This window comes from Pleurodeles waltl, chromosome 3_1, assembly GCF_031143425.1.
Source record: "Pleurodeles waltl isolate 20211129_DDA chromosome 3_1, aPleWal1.hap1.20221129, whole genome shotgun sequence".
Taxonomy (NCBI): Eukaryota; Metazoa; Chordata; class Amphibia; order Caudata; family Salamandridae; genus Pleurodeles; species Pleurodeles waltl.
Genome location: NC_090440.1, coordinates 125800822 through 125825217, shown reverse-complemented (window position 1 = coordinate 125825217; position 24396 = coordinate 125800822). Strand labels below are relative to the sequence as shown.

Sequence of the window (24396 nt, the reverse complement as noted above, 5' to 3'; positions counted from 1 at the left end):
ATGTCTCTGTTTAATCAAGATTTAGAGCTTTGCATCTGAGAGAGGAGGAAAGGTAGGAAGGTCCTGTAATGTAATGCTACTAGTGGGCCTGAAGCACTTATTGTGCCACCCACTTGAGTAGCCCCTTAAAACGTGTCCCAGGTTTGCCATTGCAGCCTGAATGCAGTTTTAAATTTCCAATTCGACTTGCCAATATACCCCCTTGCCAAGCCTTAAATAACCTTTTTATTGCATATAGGTTACCCCTAAGGTATCCATCTCTAGGTAGCCCATAGGTGAGGGTGCATTGTAATTAAAAGGTTGGGCATGTACTTTTAAGTTTTACATTTCTGATAGTGAAAAACTCCTAAATGTGTATTTCACTACTATGAGGCCCATCTCTTCCATAGTATAACATGGGGTTGCCTTGTTACATGCTTCCACTTGATTGGGAACAGGTAAACATTTCATGTTTGTTGCCTGAGAAATTGTAATTCAAAATCCTTTTTAATGGTAACGTCAGATTTTAATTTATAATTTTTAAAAGAAATTTGCAATTTTTCTGTCCTAACTATTTGGTGCCTCCAGACTGTTTCTGGGTCACACAACTGGGTGTAGTTGGCAGCTGGACTTTGTTTATTTCGCCTTAATAGTCACACAATAGAGGGATTAGGTGTGCCTGGATGGGCCATCAACTGGGGTGGCGGAGCTGAGCACAGTCTTGCATGCAGCAGGGGAGTCAGGAAACTTCAAGCACATCAAAGTGACTTCTCTAGAAACGTCTCCTGCTTCAATTAAATGAACTGTGTATATAACCAGGACCCTCAGACACACTCTTCGCTTCACTTTCTGGACCTGCGTAAGGAATCTCAGAGGGCTGCCTCTTACTGTGGCCTGCTACATAGTCCTCAAGATTGCTCTGCTGCACCTGGCAGTACTGTTTATCTGCTTGGAGCTTAGCTTGCAACTTCAGAGGCACGCCCTGCTATTTGACCCCTATTTCTGCTATTGAACCCAAGAGAACCAGTGTAACGCCAATGGCTAGTTGGCTGGCCTCCTGATCAGAGATTCATTGATAGAAAAGGCTCCAAACTTCTTGAACCTGCATCTGAACCAAGCCTGAGTTCGTTTTACCACCCTGAGTGATGTCCCTCCAGTCCTAGATCCTTGCAGGTCTTGCTAAACATGCCCAGATAGCCAAAATCCAAACCTTGGGACTCAGAAACCATATGCCTAAAAACTGCTTAATTAACTAATTGCTATCCCTAATTTGTGTTTAAGTGTTGTATATCCACTATGGCCTTTATTATGAGTGGCCTGATAAATGGGATGGATATTCCGACCCCCAGAGTTACAGATACCAGGGGTACTGGTAACTCTAAGGGGTGGGGAAAATCTGGCCCATTACTAGGTGAATGCTGAGGATCCACTAAGATGTCAGGATTTACTGAGGGAATCAGTATTTCCGGATTCTACTCTATTAATTTTCCCTCTACTTTCACAAGGGGATTTCAGCTGTTGTCAATCAATCAGTCAGCATTTGTAAAGCGCGGCTACTCACCCATGAGAGTCTCAAGGCGCTGGGTTAAATCTCTGGGTGAAAGATATCTACAGTCTGCTCATAGATCTCATGATTCTGATACCGCCAGTTACAAGTTCCATCAAAATTATGAGGCCTCTTATAATGAGGGCCTACATGGATATCATTAATGAATGGGCACATGTACAAGTAAAAAACGTAACAAATTTGACTTTATACATTCTTGCAGTGGAAAATGGAATACATTTGGATGCCTCCATGTAGAGATACTATTTTCATTTGGAGAGAAAGGAGAATAGCCTTGCGCCCATAAGCCCTGAGTTTTATGCGCATTGCCCAAAAACAGAGACTTATTGATAGAAATATTTGAAGGTGTCACTCAGCTGACAATATTGCAGAACAAATTTACACAGGATTTCCTCATTTGTTTAATCATTTATATTGAATGTGAACTTCAAATCTGAATGATTCATTACTAAATATACATATTACCTTCCTAATGACGACACACATATAAACAGTGACCATTCACCCTACATGTAATGCCATTGTTAGGTAAAGACCAGCAGGATCCAATAAAAATCTAATTCAAATCAAATGCCTTCCAATTACTTCTTCAACAACTAAAACACTGGAAAACCATTTAAATGCAGATCTATTACATTGCTCCCCAGCTGAAGCCCAACACAATAACTTTACCTAATTAAACGTTTCAAACTACATTTTAAATAGAAATAATGTTCCTGCTTGTTTTTCTATAAAGCACCTCAGCAAGAGTGCAGAAGAAGAGGAGGTGTGGGCCTCTTCCATATGAACAACCTTTCCTATCATATCCAAGATCCACAGTTCATTCTCACATCTGACAGTGAATATCTGTCTTTCTGTTGTTCTTGGTCCACTTGACTGTAATGTATTATTGAACAAAGTCTACAACATGTCACAACATCTAGAGCCAACATTTTTTAGGGGTTATGCAACTTTCACTGGTAACTTCAAAATGATCTGGTTAAAGTAAGCCTCATAACAAATCAAGCAGAAGAGAATGAGAGGACTTGTTTTCCGGGTCTCTCATATATCCTCTTTAACACAGTATCCTAGAATACAAAGTATGATTTTGCCCAAATTGAAACTTTTTTCTCTTTTCCTGGTTAAGACGGGAATCCTATTTTCAAGAACCTCACCCATGTTTGTGGCAACCTTCAGGTTTACTCATATTGGGCAAGCAAAGATTCAACTACTCCCAATAGGAATGTCATACCTTAAAGTTTTTGGATACAGTTAGCGTTAATAAGTTTCAAAGTCAGGCTAACCTTTCTCAGCTCACCTACCCCGGATGTTGTGTAGTTACATAATATTTTGCGCCAAGGCTCCCAAATCTTTTGGTTAATGCTGTGCTCATTCTTTATTCAGCTACTCAAATTACTTATATAACCATATGTCATGTGTTGTCTATCTATCTATCTATCTATCTATCTATCTATCTATCTATCTATCTATCTATCTATCTATCTATCTATATATCAAATGATTTACCTATCTTACCTACTGGTGGTTGCCAGTAGGTAGTTATAGTTAGGACCTAGTTTCCATAGGAAAAATTATTTTTTGTTTTGCTAATAACTTTGGCACCGTTTGATAAATCCTCCTTTCAAAACTAGTAGAACAGTCACTTCAACCATGAAGTGTTGGCAGCCATTTTGGAGGAATACCCTGACCCCCCCTACCCTTGAGCTGAGGTTCTCCTGGGACCCTGGCAGTGCTAAAAAGCATTTTGGTGAAATTCACAGAGGATCTTGTGAATCCACCAAAAATGAAAAAACTAAACAAGCACGGTATCCTATGCCTATTTAAAATGTAACTCCTGGGTGGGACAGGTCCCAAGGGCATGAGAAGATATAAGGAAAAAGGATGGGGTGCACAGGGCCCCCCTCCTAATGCTCTATTGTTCCCCAGTGACCACCATCTCCCTAGGGCTTTATAACAATATTGGAGGAGGGCAGCACGGACCCCCCATTCATGGGCTCAAGTGAGCCCCATGGACCACCACCTCCCCACAGCTAAAATGAAACATTAGAAGTGGGGCCATGAGAACAAGAACCCCCCATACCATGGGGACCACCACCTCCCTGGGGGCAGTTATTAAACTAAAAAAGAGAAGGGAAAATGCACCCACCCTCTTTGGCCATATAGGCCCCGGGGAACACCACCTCTTTGGGTCTGGCCCATGCCAATTAAAGGAGGGGGCCACACATCCCCCTTTCTGGAGCCATTAATGGCCCTGGGGAGCACCACCCCACCAGGGCCGGCCCCTGCTATTTCTAGAGGTGCTCACTCTTGGGAGGTAGATGCTTGCTTTCGCTTGTTGGGAGCTGTAACAGCTCCTGCCAAGCGTGAAAACAAAACTAACTCCACTTCCAGCATGTGGGAGATGTCAAACTACTTCTGCTCGCTGCTCACTCCATGCTGCCCTACATTCACAAATCCACCGTGGTTTCACAGCAAAACATTTTTTAAAAAGATTTTTTACCCTGGCGGGGTCTAGGAGACCCCAGCACCAAGGCTAGGGGGTCTGGGTTTTCCTATCCTACCCCTTTACTTCTCTTTCCCAATGCCTGTGTGGCACGGGATTGGCTGTTTAATTGGGTCTTTGCCACATGGAAAGGACATGTACTTTTATGTTTTACATGTCCTGGTAGGGTAAACCCCTCATAGTCATTTTTCACTACTGTGAGGCCTATTTCTCTCATATGCAAAGCATTTGGGAATTCCTTAATATACTTTTAAGTCAAAATTCCTGACCTGAAAGGAGTGGCTTAGTCACGGTTCATATCTTTGGGATGGTAATGATAAATCTTTTTTAATGGTAAAGTCGAATTTAACATTACCATTTTAGAAATGCAAATATTGAAAGGGGCAGTTAACTGCTCTTCTGCTCTGTGTGCCTTACAGCCTGTCTCCAATACACGCCTGGCTAAGTGACAGCTACACTTTGTGCATTCCCTCTAGACAGCCACAAACACATGAAAGTTAAGTTTGTCTCAGAAGTCATCTGCATTCATCTGTATCTTGACGGGCTTTTCTGAGCAGGAAGGGTGTACGGGAGCTGATACTTACACATGAATAGGGAAGTGATTGTCCCCAAACAAAGGGGTTGATGATTACCATCTACTGATAGTCTGGAGCCAGGGCTGGGATGAAAGGGGGACATGTGCAATTCAAGCAGCTGTTTTGAAGTCACCTCCACATTAAAGGCACATTATGGTATGAGTACTGGGTCTCTGACCCTACTAAATTAATATACTACTGGGTCTTGGATAAATTCTCCTGGAGTGAGGACTCCTGTGCTGTAAAGATATACACTCTGCCTAAACTGACTGTTCTGAGGAACTGCTTCTCTGCTTTTCTGAGCTGCACTACCGACTGCTTAACTCTGCCCTGCTGAGGACAAGGACTGGACTCATCTCAACTGAACCCAGAGTGACTCCAAGGGCTTGCTGGGTTGCCCCCTCTTCTTCTGCAGTCTAAGGGAGAACTGAGACTGCCCACAACGCTCCTGGTGCTGCTGGACTTTGCCATGTGTGAGTACTACCCTTGCCTGAGATGCCATCTCCAGTCCTGGATCTCAGAAACAGGTTTTGCAGCTGCTTTCTGTTAAATTATCACCACTGTACCGGTCAGAACTCATGGATTGCCTCTTCCTCACAGAGGCTGTTTGATGATAGTGGATTCACAACCTCTGCGGCTTGATGACGATGCTCTGCATGGCTCAATGATGACGCATTGTATTCATTTCAATGCACTATACCCCTATTGGAATTGCATGATTCATGTGGTACACGGGGCAAAGCGTCTATTCTGTGAGGATTTAACATGCCAGAATTCAGGGAGGAATTGAACTGCCCTATAACATACGTAGCATTTTACATGGTAACTATACCGGACCAGGCGTCATAGAGGTGCCGGGAGCTGAGATATGGGGCCACACGGAAAGATGGGGTACTAGCAACACCCCTCAAGTGTGTAAGGGAGCACGAAATATTCACTTTGAGTACTGTCGATAGACAGCAGACCTTTATAGCATATGACAATGCTAGAGAGGATACGCACCAGGCAGCTAAATACGATCAATGTGTATGAACTCTGGAGTTTACAGGAATTACGAAAAGAAGTATAAGACATGTATCACTTGTACAGGGAGGTGCATAATTACAGAATGAGAATTAATTATACTGCCTTGAACACCTGAACAGTGTGTGACTGTAGGGCGAAGCTCCCCCTACTACTGCGGTTCTGGAGAATATTGTGTGAAACTTGGGTAAGAGTTATGATGATAACAAGTTTTTCACAAAGGGTGAATTGTCTCATCATGATATCCTATATGTGTGAGGTGCACTTGAGGTGATACAGGTGAAGCATGTGACCTGTATTTGTTGATTTATCCTGATCTCGAGTGAGTGAAAATAAAATTTAATTCATATGTTCTCTTTTCAGGAAATCCCGAGGTGTATGGAAAAAGGGCAAACATGGCCAGAGTTTACAGACCCACCTCCAAATAATAGGTAAAAGGGGAAAAGGGTGGGACACTGAAAGAATGATGTAAGGGATCTAATATCCAGGTGAAGGCCCAGAAACCCTGGATGTCATGGAAGGGGGTGAAACATTTGATAGAAGTAGATAGGGGAACAGGGCAGTAATTTCCTAGAATTCACCCCAAACATATGAGTTTTTACCCCTGCCAAGGGAAGCCTAAAATAAAGTTAGGATGGGTACTCCCTTAGACAGGTTTAACTAAGACTGCAAAGTGGATCCCTTTAAAAGATAGAGTAAGAACCCTTACCAACAAACTTCTTGCTCCAGTCTGAGTGTTGGTCTGCACCAGAGTGTCATAGCACACCCTATGATGAAGCATGTCACTATTTAGTGGGTGCGGGCAATTTTAACAAGTTACTTGGGATCCCTAACTAAAGGACAGGAAGGACCACATCTTACATTGCCTTTTTCCCTTTCCGCATGTGTGGTTTTGAAGTTGAGAGGGAGGGCAAGGGAAGACTAACACCTCTTGCTCCCCTACTTTGGTGTAAGGATAATGTAGTATGAGAAAACTGGGCTGATTACAGAAGCCCCCATTTTTCAGTTTTTGCTGGTGTTTTCCAGACTTTGATGGTGCCCTGGCACTGGTAAACATTCACAGGGCCTGTGTTCTGATTAAAATGTTTATGCAAATTAGGCTAGGAATAATTGGCAGTATCAACCTACCTATACGGCCCTAGTATATGTTAGGGCATGTAGGTTTAGGGCCGCCAGCATAGGTAGTGCTCCCATAGGTGCACAGCAGAGGTGCCCAGTGTCATTTTAAAGGCAGGCCTGCCTTTTAAGTTAAAGTTACATTCAAATTAGACTTTGGAATTAACAGTACTTCCAAAGTCCTAAATTACCTTATTTTTACATATAAGTCACCCCTAAGGTGAGCCCTAAGTGTCCCTAGTGTTGGGTGCTATGTAACTATAAACAGGGACCTTATAAAATATGTTTTATAAGCCCCGGTGATAGACAAATAGCCAAATTTGTTTTCCCTCAATGTAGTGAATGGGCTCCATAGACGAACAGGGGAAGACTATTTTGATTAATAAAGTCTCAAAAGGAAGTATATATCTCAAGTTAGGTATCAAACGTATTGTTATAATAAGTCCAACAACTTGCCATTGTTGAATTTAATATAACTAGTTCAGGGAAAGTGTTTAGAGCTCTATCTGAAAGTTGCCAACTTCAGCTCTGTAGTGCCCTTCTTTGATTGGCCAGCATCTGGCAGCCTGGCCAGGCTGCCTTGATGAGGTGTGAAGTGGCCTGGGCTGAAGACAAAGGGAGTGCCTGGGGAAGAAGATCTGCCTGAGCAGATGGTAAACAAGATGGGGGGGCAGCTAAACTAGTCTTCAAAGGAGGGAAGGACATTTGGCTAGCCTTGAGATCAAATACAGCAGCACCTCCCCCATTTCCTGCAAATCCAGACAACCTGGCACCCTCTTTATTAGATTAGGAAAGGGCAGAAAAGGGGTGCGTTAATGAATCTTAACCCAACCAGTGGGTGGCCTCAGTCAGACCTAACCTCACAAAAATTTGATTCTGCCTTTTTGGATTTTTAAGGAGTGTTGCACCCTGGGATGTATTTTTCCCACACTCCCTAGGAAGTGGCCATGCAAGAAGGTGGTGGCCTGCTTGTGACTGGACAGTTGTCCCACCCTACTTTCCACCCCCAGGAGCAAGGAAGAATATGGCAGAGCTGCACCCACACCTCAGATTCCTACCAGGAACCAGACAACAAGGACTGCCCTGCTAGACCTCTGGCCTGCACTGGACACTGCACTCTGAAGGACTACACCAGCTGCACACTTGGGCTTTACCACAAAAGGGACTTTGCCTGGCTTCAACTGGTTCAAGAAGGGACTCCCTGTTTGCTACAGGTAGAACATAGCTAACCAGAGTCCCCTGCATCGAATCATGAAGAAACTGACCAGCTGACCACTGTCCAGTGGTCATTTGTGAGTTTGAGCGAGGTGCATTCTGGGAGTTAAAGTCCTAACCCTCAAGGGGCAACTCAGAGATTCTGGAACTTTGAGGTGAGGTGTGGACTCCTTCAGGGCCTTCAAAGACCTTGTGGAAGAAGATCTGAAAGTTTGGAGGAGATTGGAGAACCTTTGGAAAAAAGCTTCACAAAGGGACTGACCCAACTTCATGAGTCAAGCCAGCTTACGTCGACCGCGACCCGGCCTGACTTGCAGGTTCATCCCACTGAAATGCTCTGTAGCCCCAGAATTCCAGGATTTCATCAGGGGCTCTTAGAAAGGCAATCTGACGATGTCGACTCAAAATCACCTTGGCGTGTAGGGTCGTCAGCCATCAGAGAGAAAAAAAAGTGACAAAGTCCGAACTTAAATGTTTGCAGAGACTTCCTGCGCAGCGTATCCGAGGAGGGCTCAAGGGACGTCGAATCAAGATTGAGCTTCAGCCTGGATGAAGATTTCGGTCCTGAAAAAATCATCTCAGTTCTAAGGCAGAATTCTTCACTGGGGTCTCCTACGACGCGTATCAGAAGATGGCTCCAGGGAGGTCGGATCAGGTTGGTGACTTTGACCTGGTGAGAAAAATCTTCAAGAAACAGATTAAGGGGGTCATTACGAGTCTGGTGGTCACTAGACTGCCAGACTCGCGTATGGCAGTTAGACCGCTGCCAATGTGGCGGTCCGAGCGCCACATTACAACCTTGGTGGTTGGGCTGCCAGGGAACTGCCAGCTCTGCCAGGATCGGAGAACCCAGTGGGCTGGAGGCGGTGGCAGTCCTAATCCGCCAGGGCAATGCTGCAAACAGCAAACTGCCCTCGGGATTACAACCCCCTTGTCTGCCAGCGGTTTCATGGTGGTACCACTGCCATGAAATTGCTGGCTTAGAACTGGTGCAGGGGGCTCCAGGGGGACCCCTATACTGCCCATGCACTTGGCATAGAAAGCGCAGGGCCCCCCCTGGCCAGCAACATCAGAATGTTCACTGTCTGCTCTGCAGACAGTGAACATTGAGAGGGTGCTAGTGCACCCTGCAGGCTACAGCACTGCTGCCTGCTCGATTACGAGCCGGAGACAATGCTGGTGCCTGTTCCCACAAGGCCAGGGGGCCGAAAACTTAGGCTTCTGCCCACTGACCTAGTGGGAAACTCTTATTAACTACAGTAGGGAGGTCACTATGAAGGGGGCGGCCATCCTGTCAGGGGTTGGTGGATGGAGTTTTCTGTCTGCCAAATTCAAGACTGGGTCCTAAGCCAGAAGATAAACTTTTGACTGAGGCCTCCCTGTTGCTGTAGCCAAGCAGGGCTACATCGCGGTCAGCCTAAAATTTTGACTTTTCTGTGTTCGAGGGTGACCAGATGTCTAGATTGGCTTTTTTAGTTTCTATTCACTAAAAAATATTTATTCCTTAAAAATCCAGATCTCCGGTTCCCCTTATCTGACTTCAATCATCTTGGTGTCATTTTAAAGATAATCTGTTTTTATAAATTGGTATTGGATTTTGTTGTGCTTTGTGTTTTACTTATTTACTGTTTTGTGATTTTTAAATGCTTTACCTGTCTCAAAAGTTAAGCCTTGTCGTCTGTTGCCAAGCTACCAAGGATTGAGCTGGGATTAATTTATTGAGACCTAACTGGACCTAGTGAGGGTCAGGAGCCTATTGCTAAGTGTAGGTACTTAGGCCCTCATTACAACCTCGTGGTCTTTCTACAAGACTATCCAGGCTACGGGAGTGCCGGCGGTATTTCTGGCTCCCTATTATGACTTTTCCGCTGGGCCGTACGCTGGCCGAGCGGAAAAGTCACATCAACATTGCTGCCAGCTCACAATAGAGCCAGTGGCAATGCTGATGTGCAGCATGATGGGGCTTCGCCTGGGGGCCCCTGCACTGCCCATGCCAAGTGCATGGGGAGTGCAGGGGCCCCCAGGGGCACCCCAAGTCCCACTTACCGCCAGCCTTTCCATGGCAGTGTATACCGCCGTGGCCAGGCTGGCGGTCGGGGACTCATAATCTCGAAGGCAGTGGTGCTTGGGGATTATGACCCGCCTAGTGGTATTGTAGAGGGGCCGGCGGTATGGCCGTGGCTATAGCTCCACAGTCATAATAGCTGGCCGAACACCGCCAGCTTACCGCCTGCCGCCAGGGTCATAATGAGGCCCTTAGTGCCCTTACCAATAATCCACTTTCCAACAATATATATTGTTAGACTTTTCATCCTTGGGGTGGTCTCCCTTAACGTTTTGCCTCTGTTCCCAAGGTTGTTGATGTGTGCTGGACTCCGATTTTGCTGTTTTTGTTGCTCTGGGCACATTACTACTGCTAACAAGTGCTAAAGTGCAAGTGCTCCTTTACAAAATGTGTATGTAATTGGCTTATCCATGGTTGCCATATTTGATTCACTAGTAAGTTCCTAGTTAAGTGCACTAGAGGTGCAAGGTCCTATAAATCAAATGCTACTAGGGGGCCTGCAGCACTGGTTGTGCCACCCACATGGGTAGATCTGTAATCATGCCTCAGACCTGCCATTGCAGTGTCTGTGGGTGCAGTTTTAACTGTAAATTCGACTTGGCAAGTGTACCCACTTGCCAGGCCTAAACCTTCCATTTTCTTACATGTAAGACACCCCTAAGGTAGGCCATAGGTAGCCCCAAGGGCAGGGTGCAGTGTATCGTTAAGGTAGGACATATAGTAATGTGTTTTATATGTCCTGACCGTGAAATACTGCTAAATTTGTTTTTCACTGTTGCAAGACCAGTCCCTCTCATAGGTTAATATGGGGGCTACCTTTAAATCCGATTAAAGTGTATATTCCCTTTGGGAGCGGATGGACATGTGGAGTTTGGGGTCTCTGAGCTCACAATTTAAAAATTCATCTTTTAGTAAAGTTGATTTTAAGATTGTGTTCTTTAAAAAAGTCACTTTTAGAAAGTGGGCATTTTCTTGCTTATACCATTTCTGTGACTCTGCCTGTTTGTGGATTCCCTGTCTGGGTCAGTTTGACAGTTGGGTTGGTTGCACCTCACACTGGACAGTGACACAAATGGAGCTGGGGTGTAGTCTGCATTTCCTGATGAGCCATCTGTGCTAGGAGGGAGGGGAGGAGTGGTCACTCACACCTGAAAGGGCTGTGCCTGCCCTCACACAATGCATTCTCCAACCCCCTGTTGAGTGTCTGGGGCCTGGCCTGGGCAAGGCAGGATTTCACATTAAAGAGAGACTTTGCTTTGAAGTAGGCCTACTTCAAAGGATAAAATGGGTATAAGGAGGGTACCCAAAACCGTAGACTTTAGAACACTTCTGGAAACAAGAGGAACCTCTGCCTGGAGAAGAGCTGAAGAGCTGAGGAAGAAGAGCTGCCCTGCCTGTGACTGTGCTTTGTGGAGCTATCCTGCAGTTGCTGCTTCTGCCAGAGTAAGAGGGCAAAAACTGGACTTTGTGTGCCTTCCATCTTGAGAAGAAATCTCCAAGGGCTTGATTTAGAGCCTGCCTCCTGTTTTTGAAGTCTCAGGGACAGCAAAGACTTCTCTCTGCCAGCACCTGGAGTCTCTGGAGAGACTCCTACTCTGCCCTGTGGTGCCCATTCAGCTCCTGGGACCCTGAAAGTAGAAGCTGGCAGCCAAAGAGGAGCAAATCCACGCACATAGTGCCATGCAGGGAAAAGATCGACGCTACTCTGATCTGCGGCTGAAGAAACGATGCGCCACCAGCTCTGCAGCTGAAAATCGACACACGCCGGAAATGAGACCGAAGAATCGATGCACGGAGCTGGAGAAATGACACGCAGCATCGCTGACGGAGACTCGGAGATCGAAACCCGCACTGTGTGGTTTTTGAATCATCGTGCGGCTGGATTTCCGACGCAAGTACAGCTGGGCGTGTAAAAACAAAAATTCTCTATCTTTGGCACCAGTTGACGAATCTTCAAGAAGCTTTTTAAAAAAAATGGACACTCTTGTGAACTGCAGTCTGGAACGTTTCACAGTGATCCATCAAGTGGGAGGCCAATAAAAAGGGGATCCCAAAATGCTTTTTCCGCTTTCATTTTTCCATAGAGGATTTGAACAGAGATAGCGCCTGAACCACAAGATGGAAGCACACCAGATTTTGCAGAAAGGTAGCTCTTGGTCCAGAAAATTACCTTTTTGTTATTTTGTGTAAATCAATTTAGTAGTTTTAGAGACATTAAAGAAAATTCAAATTTGTACATATAGGGGCGCGTACTCCAATATTTAAGGCTGTACCACAATAATCATGACACATCAAAGATTCTAATTATCACAGACTACCTCAGACATGTTGATCTTGCGTTGAAGCCACCACCCACCCCAAAATCAATTTAGCAGAGTAGCAGAAAAAAATCAGAAAGACTACCCAACAACTAAGTTCTAGATAAAGGGAAAAGTTAAAGGATTTTATTAGACAATTGTAGAAATTCAAGCTGTACAGAATACATGCCATGCAGCCTCAAATGTGGAGTTATACAGTCAAAATCTGAAAAATGCAAAGAATAAAATGAACAGTAAAATCATGAGAAAATCGGAGAGCATAACACATTAAAAGTGTCCATCCATTGTGGGATTGAGGAGGAGGAAAATACATCAGTGAATAAGCAGCACTAGAACAACATTTTATCCAAAATGGAGTTTTCATAAACATGTGGCACAGCTGAATTACGTGACTGAAATCACTTCAATACATCATATTAAACTTGTTTCAACTGCAACCATAAATCAGCATTTGTGTAGTGGATCCTATATAAAGAAGATATATCCTCAAAAATGCTATTACACTACCGAGTTCCTCTGTTTTACAGGATACACCTCTGAAAGTTGTAACCAAAGGAAAGTGACTGCTCACAATCAAGGTGACTCTTCTGCTCTCCTCTTGCTAGACCGTCTGTACCATTCAAAACTGTTGACCATGTTATCGTCATCAAACTTTATTTGGCTTAATAAGCCATAAAACCACAAATTAAAAAAGAACAATTTACATACATATGATTAACATACACAGACTAGACAATAGGATCAATATATAAAACCAATTCTCATGCACTATATATAGAGTATAAAAATGAAAATCAAAAAAAGAAAGAATTTGCAAAGGGCCATATCTGTTTCTCGTTACCAGTGCACAATGAATAAAATTTGCCACAGCAACAGCAACATGTTTCCATGTTGTTCAGTCGTTAAGGGTTCCTTGTGTTGTCTAATTCGAGTGGTGGGCAAAATTGGTACCAGATAACGCTTCCGGACACAGGAGTACAACTGACAGAAAATGATGAAGTGCATAATGCTTTGAAAATAAACAGTATTACAGGGGCACTTTGACAACCTAAAATCTAAGAAATGCCACTGAATAACATCTTATATTAAAACGACATCTTGTAAGATAGAAAAAAAATTACAGAGGAAAAAACAGATATCAAATAAAACTCACAACCCTGAGAGCGGTTAATTAAACTATAATCAGTACTGAAACACTATTTATAAAAACAAATCTGCCTTTTCAAAAAACATTTCTTTAATCTGGATCTTTGTTGGTGCCTCTATAGTCCCTGGATTATATAAGAATGCCGGCAAATATAAATCTAAAAAACATTTATGACATAATTAAACCACGGAATTGCCACAGCCATTTTTAACATAATTATTCCAGGAAATAGCCATAGCATTGTCTAAGGAAATACAATCCACCAGCAGCTCCCTCGTAAAATGGGCTTCTGGATTCTCTCAAATTCTCAGCCAAAGAAGTAGGGGTTCCAATTTAATCCTGTTCACCACAGGATCCAACCCTACCTCGGCGAAACACATATAGGATAGTGTAGATTGGGGACAGCTACATGCCTACACAGGAATTTGTTTCTGACCTGCTGTAGTGTATCCCCTAACGCCCACTCCATATACCACCAATAAGACACATAAGACACACTTGGGGCCTCATTTATGAGACCCAATTGGAACACTATGCCACCGGAACGTCATTTATTTTTATGCTACAGTGACGCAGTGTGTCAGCCCATATTTAAAGGCCATGCAAAGCCAACTTGCGTGGCTTTTCCTGGCCTTGTAAATATGGACCCCTTTCACGCGTAACAGTGCATGAAAGGAGCATTCCATTGATGTTGCTTTGGGTGTTCCCATTCAACACCCATGGAACCCGAAGGAATCTGACTCATTCCCAGATTTACAAGTCTGGGAATTCATCAGATTCCTGCGCCACCTCAGGGGTGGTGTAAGAATGACAGAACGGGGAGAAAGAGGAAAACATCTCTTGTGATTGTTTTTGTGCAGGAAGGAGTCCCTTCCTGCACAAAAACAAATATGCCCACAAGGCAGGCATCCTTGCACCATGGTGCATGGGTTCCTGCGTTGGCACATGGCAGCAATTTGTGCGCTAGCACATGGGATGGGGAGAGAACAGAAATGGCAAATTTCTTCCCTTTCCTGGTAGCACAGAGCAGTGCAGCAAAGTACTTGCTGCACTGCCTTGTGCCACATGCCTTGTAAATGAGGCTCTTAATTTTGTAGATATTGACTATCTCTTTCACAGATTTGTGACCGAGTAGGCAGGCAAAGCAAAAAAAAAAACTCTATGAATTTTTCATCATTGAATAACCCTAGTGTTAAATAAGCATTTCCAATTTAAATTTGAATCAAGGGGAAAACCTAAATAAGTAAAAGTTTTTACTTTAGAACGACTGTGTTCGGTTGATAGCTCCTTGTTTTTTGGACATCAGGTCCCGTGTAGTCGCCCTTCCTATTCCCACTCCAAAGTCCCAGAACACTTCTGCTACCAGAGCATTTCTTATTGTGAAAATACCCAAATTGTCATCCATGTGGATCATGATTCACCTTACTTGGACATGCATCTTTCAAAATTTCCTCTAGCTGTTCAAAGCTGGATGGCTCACGTTAACAAAACTGACCTCCTCTTAGCATGTAGAAATCTAGGGAGATGGCATAATTTTCTCTGGCATAGATTCAGCCTTGCACCAACTGAAAAAACTTTGCAGGTTGTGTCATTCATAAGAAGTATCATATCATCAATGCATGATTTACTTTGTATTGACTCCCTTTGAAGCAAAAATCATGTTTAATATGCTCTGTCTGATTCATAAGTCATTTTATGGTTTATAGTGATCGCTCCTGAGAACTTATTCTGTTTTTAAAGACCCCCTCAAAAAGTAAATTCTAGAAATGCTCTCTTGTTTGCTATCCCCAGGTTTACAAGAGCCAGGATAGGCGGACGATTATTTTTTGTTCGGGCACCTCAACTATGGAATTTGGTGCCGATAGGGATAAAATCCAATCACTTCAATTTTACTTTTAGGTAAGCTTTTAAAATATTATTTTTTTGTTAGCTGTATGTACACGTGAGCTGATCTTATGTTTGTTTCTCAGCTCCAGGTGTCCTAACAGATGAATGCTACATTTTATAAATGCTTTTTTATTCTATTCTCATCTACATTTTATAAATGCTTTTTTATTCTATTCTCATATTATGTTTTATAAGGACCTAAAAAATGGCATGATAAAAGGTGTAAGCCAATATCACCTATCTGCTGTGTCTCCTCTATCAACGATTATGCAGATGTTGTCTGGGGGCAGCAATGAGTGTTGTTTCTCTATTAATGACAAACAACAAAACATAAAATTCAACATTACTTATGATATATAAAAAATCAATTTTATTGATATCACAGCACATGTTGAAGAAGGACACCTATGCATCATGCAGTATACCAAACCTACTGTCCATGACTGAAATATTTCACAAATGCTAATAATCTGCAAAACCAAACACACTGAATGAACATATCCCAAGACACCAGCGAGGAACACCTACAAATGAGCATGGTTTACTCCACATTAGAATCTACTTGAGAAGAGGTTGAAACCACATGACTAAAAAGTATGTATGTCGCTACATTCATTTAGCTCTGTAACATATCAGTTTAAGAAATTCATCAATCAAATCCAACATGTTTTTTCGTCATCACCACTTCCATTACCACATCTGAGTTTTGCACCTAGAAGGAAGAAGAACATCAAGGTATTCATGAAACCAATTAGTGTTGTTATTTTTTTTTTACATTTTTTCAAATTTTAGTCCTATTGAAGGGCATCCCAGATGAGGTGAATGCTGTGTTTGTGCTCAGACACTAGAAGGCACAGAATTTAGGCATTCTGGAGAGAAGATACTCCAAGACATTCCCTCATTGCAATACAAGAAATGTTATGTGCAGAATTATATTTCCTTGTGATAAACTGAACACTGGCAAAATAAAACAAATATTATATCAGATTTTCCCAAAACAAATCTGAATTCAAGTAGGCAGCCCGGGAAGTGCTGAAACAAGGTGACATAGGAGGGCAAGTCAATTGCCTTTTGAAGAAAAAATAAGCTTTTGCCATTCTTAAATTCAACAAATTGTTTCTGGCTTTAAAGAAATGGTTGGAATCAAGAACATTTGAACCATAATTTCCCATGCCTTTCCTATAGCAGCAACTCGGTTCATGATTTTAATGGGAGTACTTTATTTGTAATAAAATCAGTGAACATAGAATTTTTCCACTCAAAGTCCACCAGACAAAAATTCCTATACAACCTCAATAATCCAATGTATTAGTAGGCTCATTTTAATGTTACATGCATAAACTGCACTATGGGAAACTAGAATCCCCATGATCTTTGAACATAGAAGAACAAAAATCATTAGACGTAATTGGATCAGGCCACTACAGTGGCAATTCTAAAGTTTCAACAAATGTTGCACAGTTTAAGCACTTTTGGTCTGATTTAGATATTGGCGAACGGGCTACTCGCTCACAACGGTGATGGATATCCTGTCTGACGAAATCTAAATCACATTATATTGTATGGGATTTAGACTTTGGTGGATGGGATATCCATCACCTTTTACAATTGTATATCTCGCTTCCCTACCATAAAATATTCTTCGCTACCACTCATGATTTAACAGAAATACATTTCCCATCATCCCTTGAAACAATGCTGCAATTCCCATTAACTTTTAGTCATGATTCTAGGCCTCTGACAAGTAATAAAATCAGGACTAAAAGTACATGGTTTTCAGCATCCAACTTCTCGCTATAACTTGGCTGCCTAACATAGAGACATCAGGACAAAGATAAAAAGATAAGCATCAATAATCAATGAAATATGGGACCCTTTGTCCCTTCTCTTAGACCCTCAAGAATAAGTCCTAAAGCAAACACTCTTATTTGATACCAAAGTGCCCTTGCTTTTTTCATACAATCTGTATGGTATTATTTATACTATCTACTTGTCAATACAAAGTCCTCTTTTTTGTGAGCTTGAATATGTAAAAGGTACATGCCCACATGGAGTGAAAATGCTCACACAGTAAGTTAGATTCCTCCAAATCCTACATTCACGATTCACTCCCTGTGCTCTCATGCCTACCACCAATAGGTCTACCTGTGGTACTTTTCAGCATTCACATAAGCTTCTGGACCTTTTGCTAGATCCATATACTGACTTTCCGCCTCTTTGAAACTATAATGAAATTCCTATTCATTTCAGATCTATGTCAGGTTTTGTGGAAGCTAGGCTGGAAGCTAGGCTGCTTTTGCCAACAGCTCCAATACCTCCTTCCCCTCCACCCTAGCAGGGCATGAATAGGTGGGGGAATTCAGCACACTTGTGGCTCTCAGGTTGTAGCCTGCTCAACCTTGAGGCATGTGATCATAATCAATTCTACTTACCTTATTTCTCCTCATTGTGCCACTCTAACTTGGGGAGGGGTTAGTTTTTGGCTCTGCCTCAGGTTTACAATTTCTCATAAATCTTGGGCAGCATCAAAAAGCAATGAGTGTTCTGTGGGCATGCCCACAGCAACACCCACTGCATACCCCTTTACTGCAGAAAACTGTGTGGGCGGCCCATATTTACTAGGCAACGTTAAACCATGAAAAGTAGCTTAACGCTGTCTTGTAAATATGAAGCAGGGCATAGCCCCACCAGAGCACCGTTGAAAGTGATGCTCCGGTGTCAGTAGGTGCTTGTAAATGAGCCCCTTTGTTTGGGAAAAACAACGTTCTGAGAATTACATACAATGTGGGAAAACGTGCAATATTATTATGTCATCAAATCTTCAGACCTATGTAAGTTATAGGGCAGGACATGTTTGTGATGGAGTACTCATACAGCAAACGTTAAACCAGTTCCTAGTTCTTCAGAAAGCGACACTTAGAGAAATGGCGCCACAGTACTGAAATATGTTTCTACAACTGCTACACAGAGAAGGATGAAGTAGAGTTCTAAGACTCACATGCCACTAATTTCCTCTATTCACATTATTACAATTTTAACACTTTGTATGCAATTTTTTCGTTAAAGAGTGTACGATATTTATCACATGTAAATGCATGCAGGAATTTAGTTTCTGTGAGAGTTTCTTGAACTTCCAAAACATCTTTGAAAAAAGATATTCCTTATCAGAGCACAGTTCAAATGCATTGTGCCATGGTTTCCAATCTCCCATTAGATATTGTAAAGCAAGAAACCTTTCATAGTTAGCTTACCTCTTCAAGCCTCCATCTTTCAAAGAGTCGGTTATATTTTCCTGGACGTCCTGCAAACCTGTGAATTGAAGGTAGAATAATTACTTGTTTAGGAGATACCATCATAAAACCTTCCTCATGTTCTAGCTGCATGTTATGTTGAACGTTTTCCAGTGCTTCTTCAATTTAGGTGCATGATAGATATAAAATATCTAAAAAACTAAAAGAAATAACATTTTGGTTACACAACATTTTGGGTTACGAGGCACTAGGACCCATGGAATCCAGGGGCAGCTCCTCCGCTATGGCAGAGGAATGTCATCTCCCGCCAGCAGCAGCAGCTGCAAACCTTTTACAAAAACACCGTAATAAACTATGTTTATTATGGTTTTATTGTAAAAAGGGGCAGGGCCACGGACGATGACAGGGATGGAGGGGGAGTGTTGTGCGCATGTATATTTGGCCGGCCAAACACACATGCACACAGGGCTCTCTCCAATCCAAGCCAGAGGAGATGCGCGGCGCGGAGAGGAAGGTAAGTTTTTTTTTTTTTTATTATTTTTTTTTTTACGTTACCCCCGCCATGCCACCCTGCCCACCCCCCCTCGAGCTGCGACTGATGGCCTCCTCTTTACAAACAATGACTACTGTAGATGCTCTGCCTCTGCATAAATCGCTAAACAATTCCACATGTTTTTCAGTGCTTGAATATGTGTTTAAAGGGTATACCTGGAAGAAATTGACATAATTTGCACAACATATTTAAATCTAATTACGCAGACTATTTTGATTTAGTCTATAACAAGTGGTATCCTGAAACTCAGTGATATTTGTATGTGCTTCTGACCCGATTAATTCCCATATTTTTTGATTTGGGACTTCTCATATTTAGACCTCATGCTTGAATGAATCTCTCTAATTGAGTCTCACTTGCTGCAAGCATCTGTTAATATGGATTTGAGCGTTAGCTGACAATACCCGATTTTTTAAAGTAAGGCAAGATGGGAGATGACTGCTTGAGTGGTGTGCAAAACCATCACAAAGTCAAATGTTGCTGTTTTCTGCCCACTGCCCATGTTCTGGAGACAATTGCTGCCTGCCTAGGATCAATGCTGCTCTAGAGGAACATTGAAGTGTCACTTTCCTGCCGACTGACATTACAATGGGAAGCGGGAGAGTATCGCTTGTGGAAGTGCCTGCTGGGGCCTCCTGCAGATACCGTTGTGATGCTGTAGCTCCGGGGACATGAGTCCGACTTGCACCAGTGGCAGTACCACTGTGAATCACAACTTAAATGCAGCTGTGAATCTGGCAATTTTTAAGGCAAGACCTGTGTAGAATATGTTGTGGTATCCCCCCAGGCTTCATGTGGCACAGATGACAGGAGGAGCCCTGGTGGTTCAGCAGTGGTGAGTGCATTTAGCTCCTGCCAGCCTGCCCTGATGCATTACATAAGGCGAAGCCACATGGGGCACTGAGTGGTGGGCTAGCAGGATGGCTTTGAGAGAACCCACAACATGGTGCCTGTTGGTGCATCAATCGGGTGGGTCTGGACTGGTTATGCTTATGGCTGGCTGTCTGAACTGAGAGCAAGAACGTTGCTGTGCACACAAGCTATACACAGATGCTGCAGAAAGCAGTGGTGCAGAGGACAATGAAGCACACATAGTATTGTCACTATTAGGATAGCGCCTACAGCTGCCTCCCTTTGGCTAGTATGCAATTGCCATTGGAGGAGGAACTACTATAGTGCACCAGAGGGGTTTTGACTGGCTGTGGCCTCTGGTTGCTTGTCATCACCCAGGAATATGTGCCATTAATGAACACTTTGGCATGTGTGGCATGCAAAGGATTATCCAGTCAGTGTCACAAAGCATCTTCAGGTCACAAGTACCCTTGGGTTGACATTTGCAACATTCAGACTGTGCTGATTTGGACCTCCTGTAGCTGTATTGTTCTTAGGTGCCCCCATCTATAAAAATAGTAGCTGGGTAGGCTTTTGTATTTGTAGTGGAACCAAGTTCCGTGACACCAGACAAACATTGCAAAAGGTGAACCTGGTCTGTTTGCTATCGGAGTAACAGCTGGCAAAGAAAATAGACAAGATAAAGCAGAAGCAGAGGAGGTAACAGACAGGGGCCATCACAATCGGATGACCAGCAGCAGATTCTGAGATCTCAAAACAATCTAAACAATGAAGGAAAGCCTTTAGTTCATTAATGTATGTATGGTCAATTTTGCGAGAAGAATGGATGACTTCAAGGAGCGCCTTGACAACCAAGAAACGCACCACTCTGAGGCTGATGCACAGATATCATATGGATAAGATTCCACTGGTGAATTGGCTGACACTTTAGTCACACTAATGGGAAAAATTTAAATGAAACTGAAGAGTTAAGGATTGGGAGGGCGGTTACACAGGAATAACCTCTGTATTATGGGTCTGGCAGAATCTGAGGCAGTGTTAAATATGGAAAAACCTGCAGAGAGCATGTTAGAATCCCTATTTGGGCATGAGGTTTTCTCCCACATGTTCATTGGGGAGCATGCATGCCCAGATTAGGCTAGAGCCCAAGGCCAATCACTGCATGCCTACTTAATTATAGGGACAGGGTGAATTTCTCTGATTGAGACGAGCAAACCTGGATCTCCAGTTCAATGGATCCCCTGGATGTGGAGAGCTTGGCCCATGATGGCTCCACCCCCACCTCCTCCCACATTGATGGCCAGAAATTTAGGGGTCATTTTTGACACTCAGCTCTCTTTTGGGGCTCAGCAACTGTAGTAAAGGCCTCCTGTTGGATTCTGTGGATGTTGAAAAGATTCCTACATTATATACCACATGCAGCCCAGGTGACAGTGGCAAGATCATTGATTCTCTCTAGACTAGACTATGCTAATGTCTTGTATTTGGGTTTGCCAGATATCTGACAAACCAACTACAAGTTATGCAGAATATGGCGGTTCGTATTTTGTTTGAAATCCCTATGTGAGCAAGGGTGTGTCCGTTTCGACAAAGACTGCATTGGCTGCCCGTGCAACAATGCATTATATTTAAGGCGTTAACATTGGCTCATGAAGGTCTGTATAAGTGGGGGCCAAATTATCTGAATGGATGATTGAATACTGCCCCGCGTGACCACTACATTCCAGTTCTGCTGATTTACTGGTGGTCCCTCATTTTAAAAGACAGCACTGTGGCGATTCTTCTTTCACAGTTTATGCCACCAAGGAATGGAACTAGCTTCATGCTCATATTAGATCTACTAACTCTATTATGAAATTTAGGAAAGAACTGAAGACATTCCTGTTCAAGTATGAGTGAGCTAGGCCCTGGCTGTTATGTCTCTCTTTTAGTCAAACCTTAAGCGTTGGTACATTCTTTGAGTAGCTGTGCCCCATATAAGCAAACCACATTCATTGATTCATTGCATCGTATAAGGATTTTAGGGCACTGGACCAGAAAGCCTGGAGATAGTTTCTAGAGGTCAAAAAGACAATGTGTAAGCGATAAGCAGTATCCTGCTAAAATTAGAGTGAACCATAATGGGAAAGCTTTTGTTTTATTCAGCTGAAATCAACAGTGTTGTTTGTAGAGGCATAACTGAAAGGCCCAAGAGGTAATGAGATGGGGTTCAAACAGTCCTGTACCTTAGGAGATCACGGTACTCTATCATCTGGTTACAGTTATGCTGTTTAAATGGTTGACATGCACCCGTTAGAGGGATAAGTTCTGTGATTTTGTTGAGCTGTATATGTATGAGATATTGTATGGAAAGTATGTTATTGTATAGAACATACTTAAGCTATGGTAAAGTGACAAGCTGAATTCACTGTTATTGATGTTATCTGCCTTTGCATTTCTATACTAGGCTTGGTACATCTCAATTGCATAGAATGTCCATCCATTCGACGGCAGCTGGGAGGTACTGGAATTTATAATGGTCGTATGCATGGCTTCTGCTCTGTTGTATATGTGACACTAATAGCCTGATAATTGCCATTGGTAACATGGGTGATTTTATGACTATTCATCATGGTTGGTTGACTTTCAAACTATGTGCAGCTATGATGACTTTGGCATTGGGCTATTGCAGTCCATTGGGAAGGAGGGCATATTGATATTGCAGTGATGGATGATGTTTATCGCCCTGTGCCAGTTGCTGGCTCTCAGGCACCCCAAGCATGGAGCGCAACTGGGGTGACGAAAAGACTCACTGCAATGGGTTTTTTCCCATTTTTGGAGAAGCTGTTCTTGTTGATGTTAGGGATTGGTATGGGGTTGATATGGTTATTGGGTCACATTACATGTGCAATAGAGGAACAAGCAGGTTTTATGGTAGTACGGTGTGTATTACATGAAAAATGGAACATGCTCTAACACTGGTGCTACACTGAGGCTAATTAGTTAGTTGGAGTATAAATTGAATTAACAATCCCTTTAAAGCTGGGCAAATGCTTGCATGTCCATAAAATAGATGTGGCATTGCTTCAGGAGACCCACATTTGGCAAGTGGTGCAGTCCACTTATGTGATATTCTGGAACAATCTTATTCGGCATATTCTAGGGGTACAGAGGCACTTATACAATGACTGGTAAATTTCACCTTGAAAGAATGGTTCAGTGACGGACAGGGGCATTAAGTTGTGAAGATGGATCAGTTCAACTCATAGCCAGTGGTTTTAATAAATGTATATGGTTCTAATATCAATACCCCAGCATTTTTTGATGATGGCGTGTTTAAATCTCATCAATTCACTGTCATGTCAACAATATGGGGCAGGGACTTTCATTTATTCCTTGTCCCATTGCTAGATAGGTCAATGGACACACTTAGATTGCTGTCATAAGCAAGGCAAGAAGTGGCCCGTATTACCCAACTATATAACCTTGTTGATGCATGGATAACACTGAAACCAGCAGTATCTGAATTCATGGACCACTCAGAGATTTATGATACAAGTACCAGCATAGATCTGTTGCTAGTTTTGCAGTTTTTCATGGAAAGAGTTTGTAAAGTTAATATTCAGCCCAGGACTGTCTCAGACCATTCCTTGTTCTCACTTTGGACATCTTACCCTTTGCAGGGGGTTAGCCACTGAAGTTTGAAAGGGAACAGATTACAGGATTCGGGTGTTTCGACATTAGATTAAATCTAGGCCCAGATTTAAGAGGGCCTTGCACCATTCTAATGCCACTTTAACGTCATTTGTTTGATGCTAATGTGGCGTTAGAAGGCCAAAACACTTTGTAACCCTTGTGCCACATTGTGCCTGCGCCAGGCATAATGTATGCAAAGGGAGTGTTCCCCCATTAGGGGGGCCAAAGAAAGGCTGCAAGGAAATCTAAAAGATTTCCTTGCGCCATTTTTTTTGGCACTTCTAACTCCTGCTCAGAGCAGGCGTTAAAAGGAGGCTTCCATTGGTTTCAATTGACCTCTGAGTGCTTCGCAGGATTAGCGTCAACATTTTCTACACTAATCCTGCAAAGCGCCGGGCTAGAGTAAAAAATGATGACACTAGTTCCCCAAACTACAGCCAGGGTGTGCTGTATTTTAAATACGCCGCACACATGGTGGCATTAGGGGAGCACTAAGGGGTGCAAGAAAAGGGCCGCTGCACTAGGTGCAGCGCCAATTTCCATAAATCTTCCCCTTAGTATTTTGGATTAATAGAGGCATTATAAGGGCTCTGTGACTAAGCGGGAGGCATTGTGGAAAGCGTTCAAAGTATATATTTAGGCATCTATATATCTAGTAAGTTTCTAAGAT

General features: G+C 42.9%; 1 protein-coding gene across 3 annotated transcripts in view; it reads right to left on the bottom strand.

Annotated features, from left to right (window-relative positions):
- The window catches only part of ANO3 (anoctamin 3), a 1608515-nt gene that overhangs the window by 147179 nt on the left and 1436940 nt on the right, over nucleotides 1-24396 (bottom strand). For all 3 annotated transcript variants that reach the window (XM_069221955.1, XM_069221956.1, XM_069221954.1), the window contains one exon: nucleotides 18647-18704. In XM_069221955.1, the coding sequence (XP_069078056.1) occupies nucleotides 18647-18704 (58 nt within the window). The remainder of the gene's footprint in view (nucleotides 1-18646; nucleotides 18705-24396) is intronic.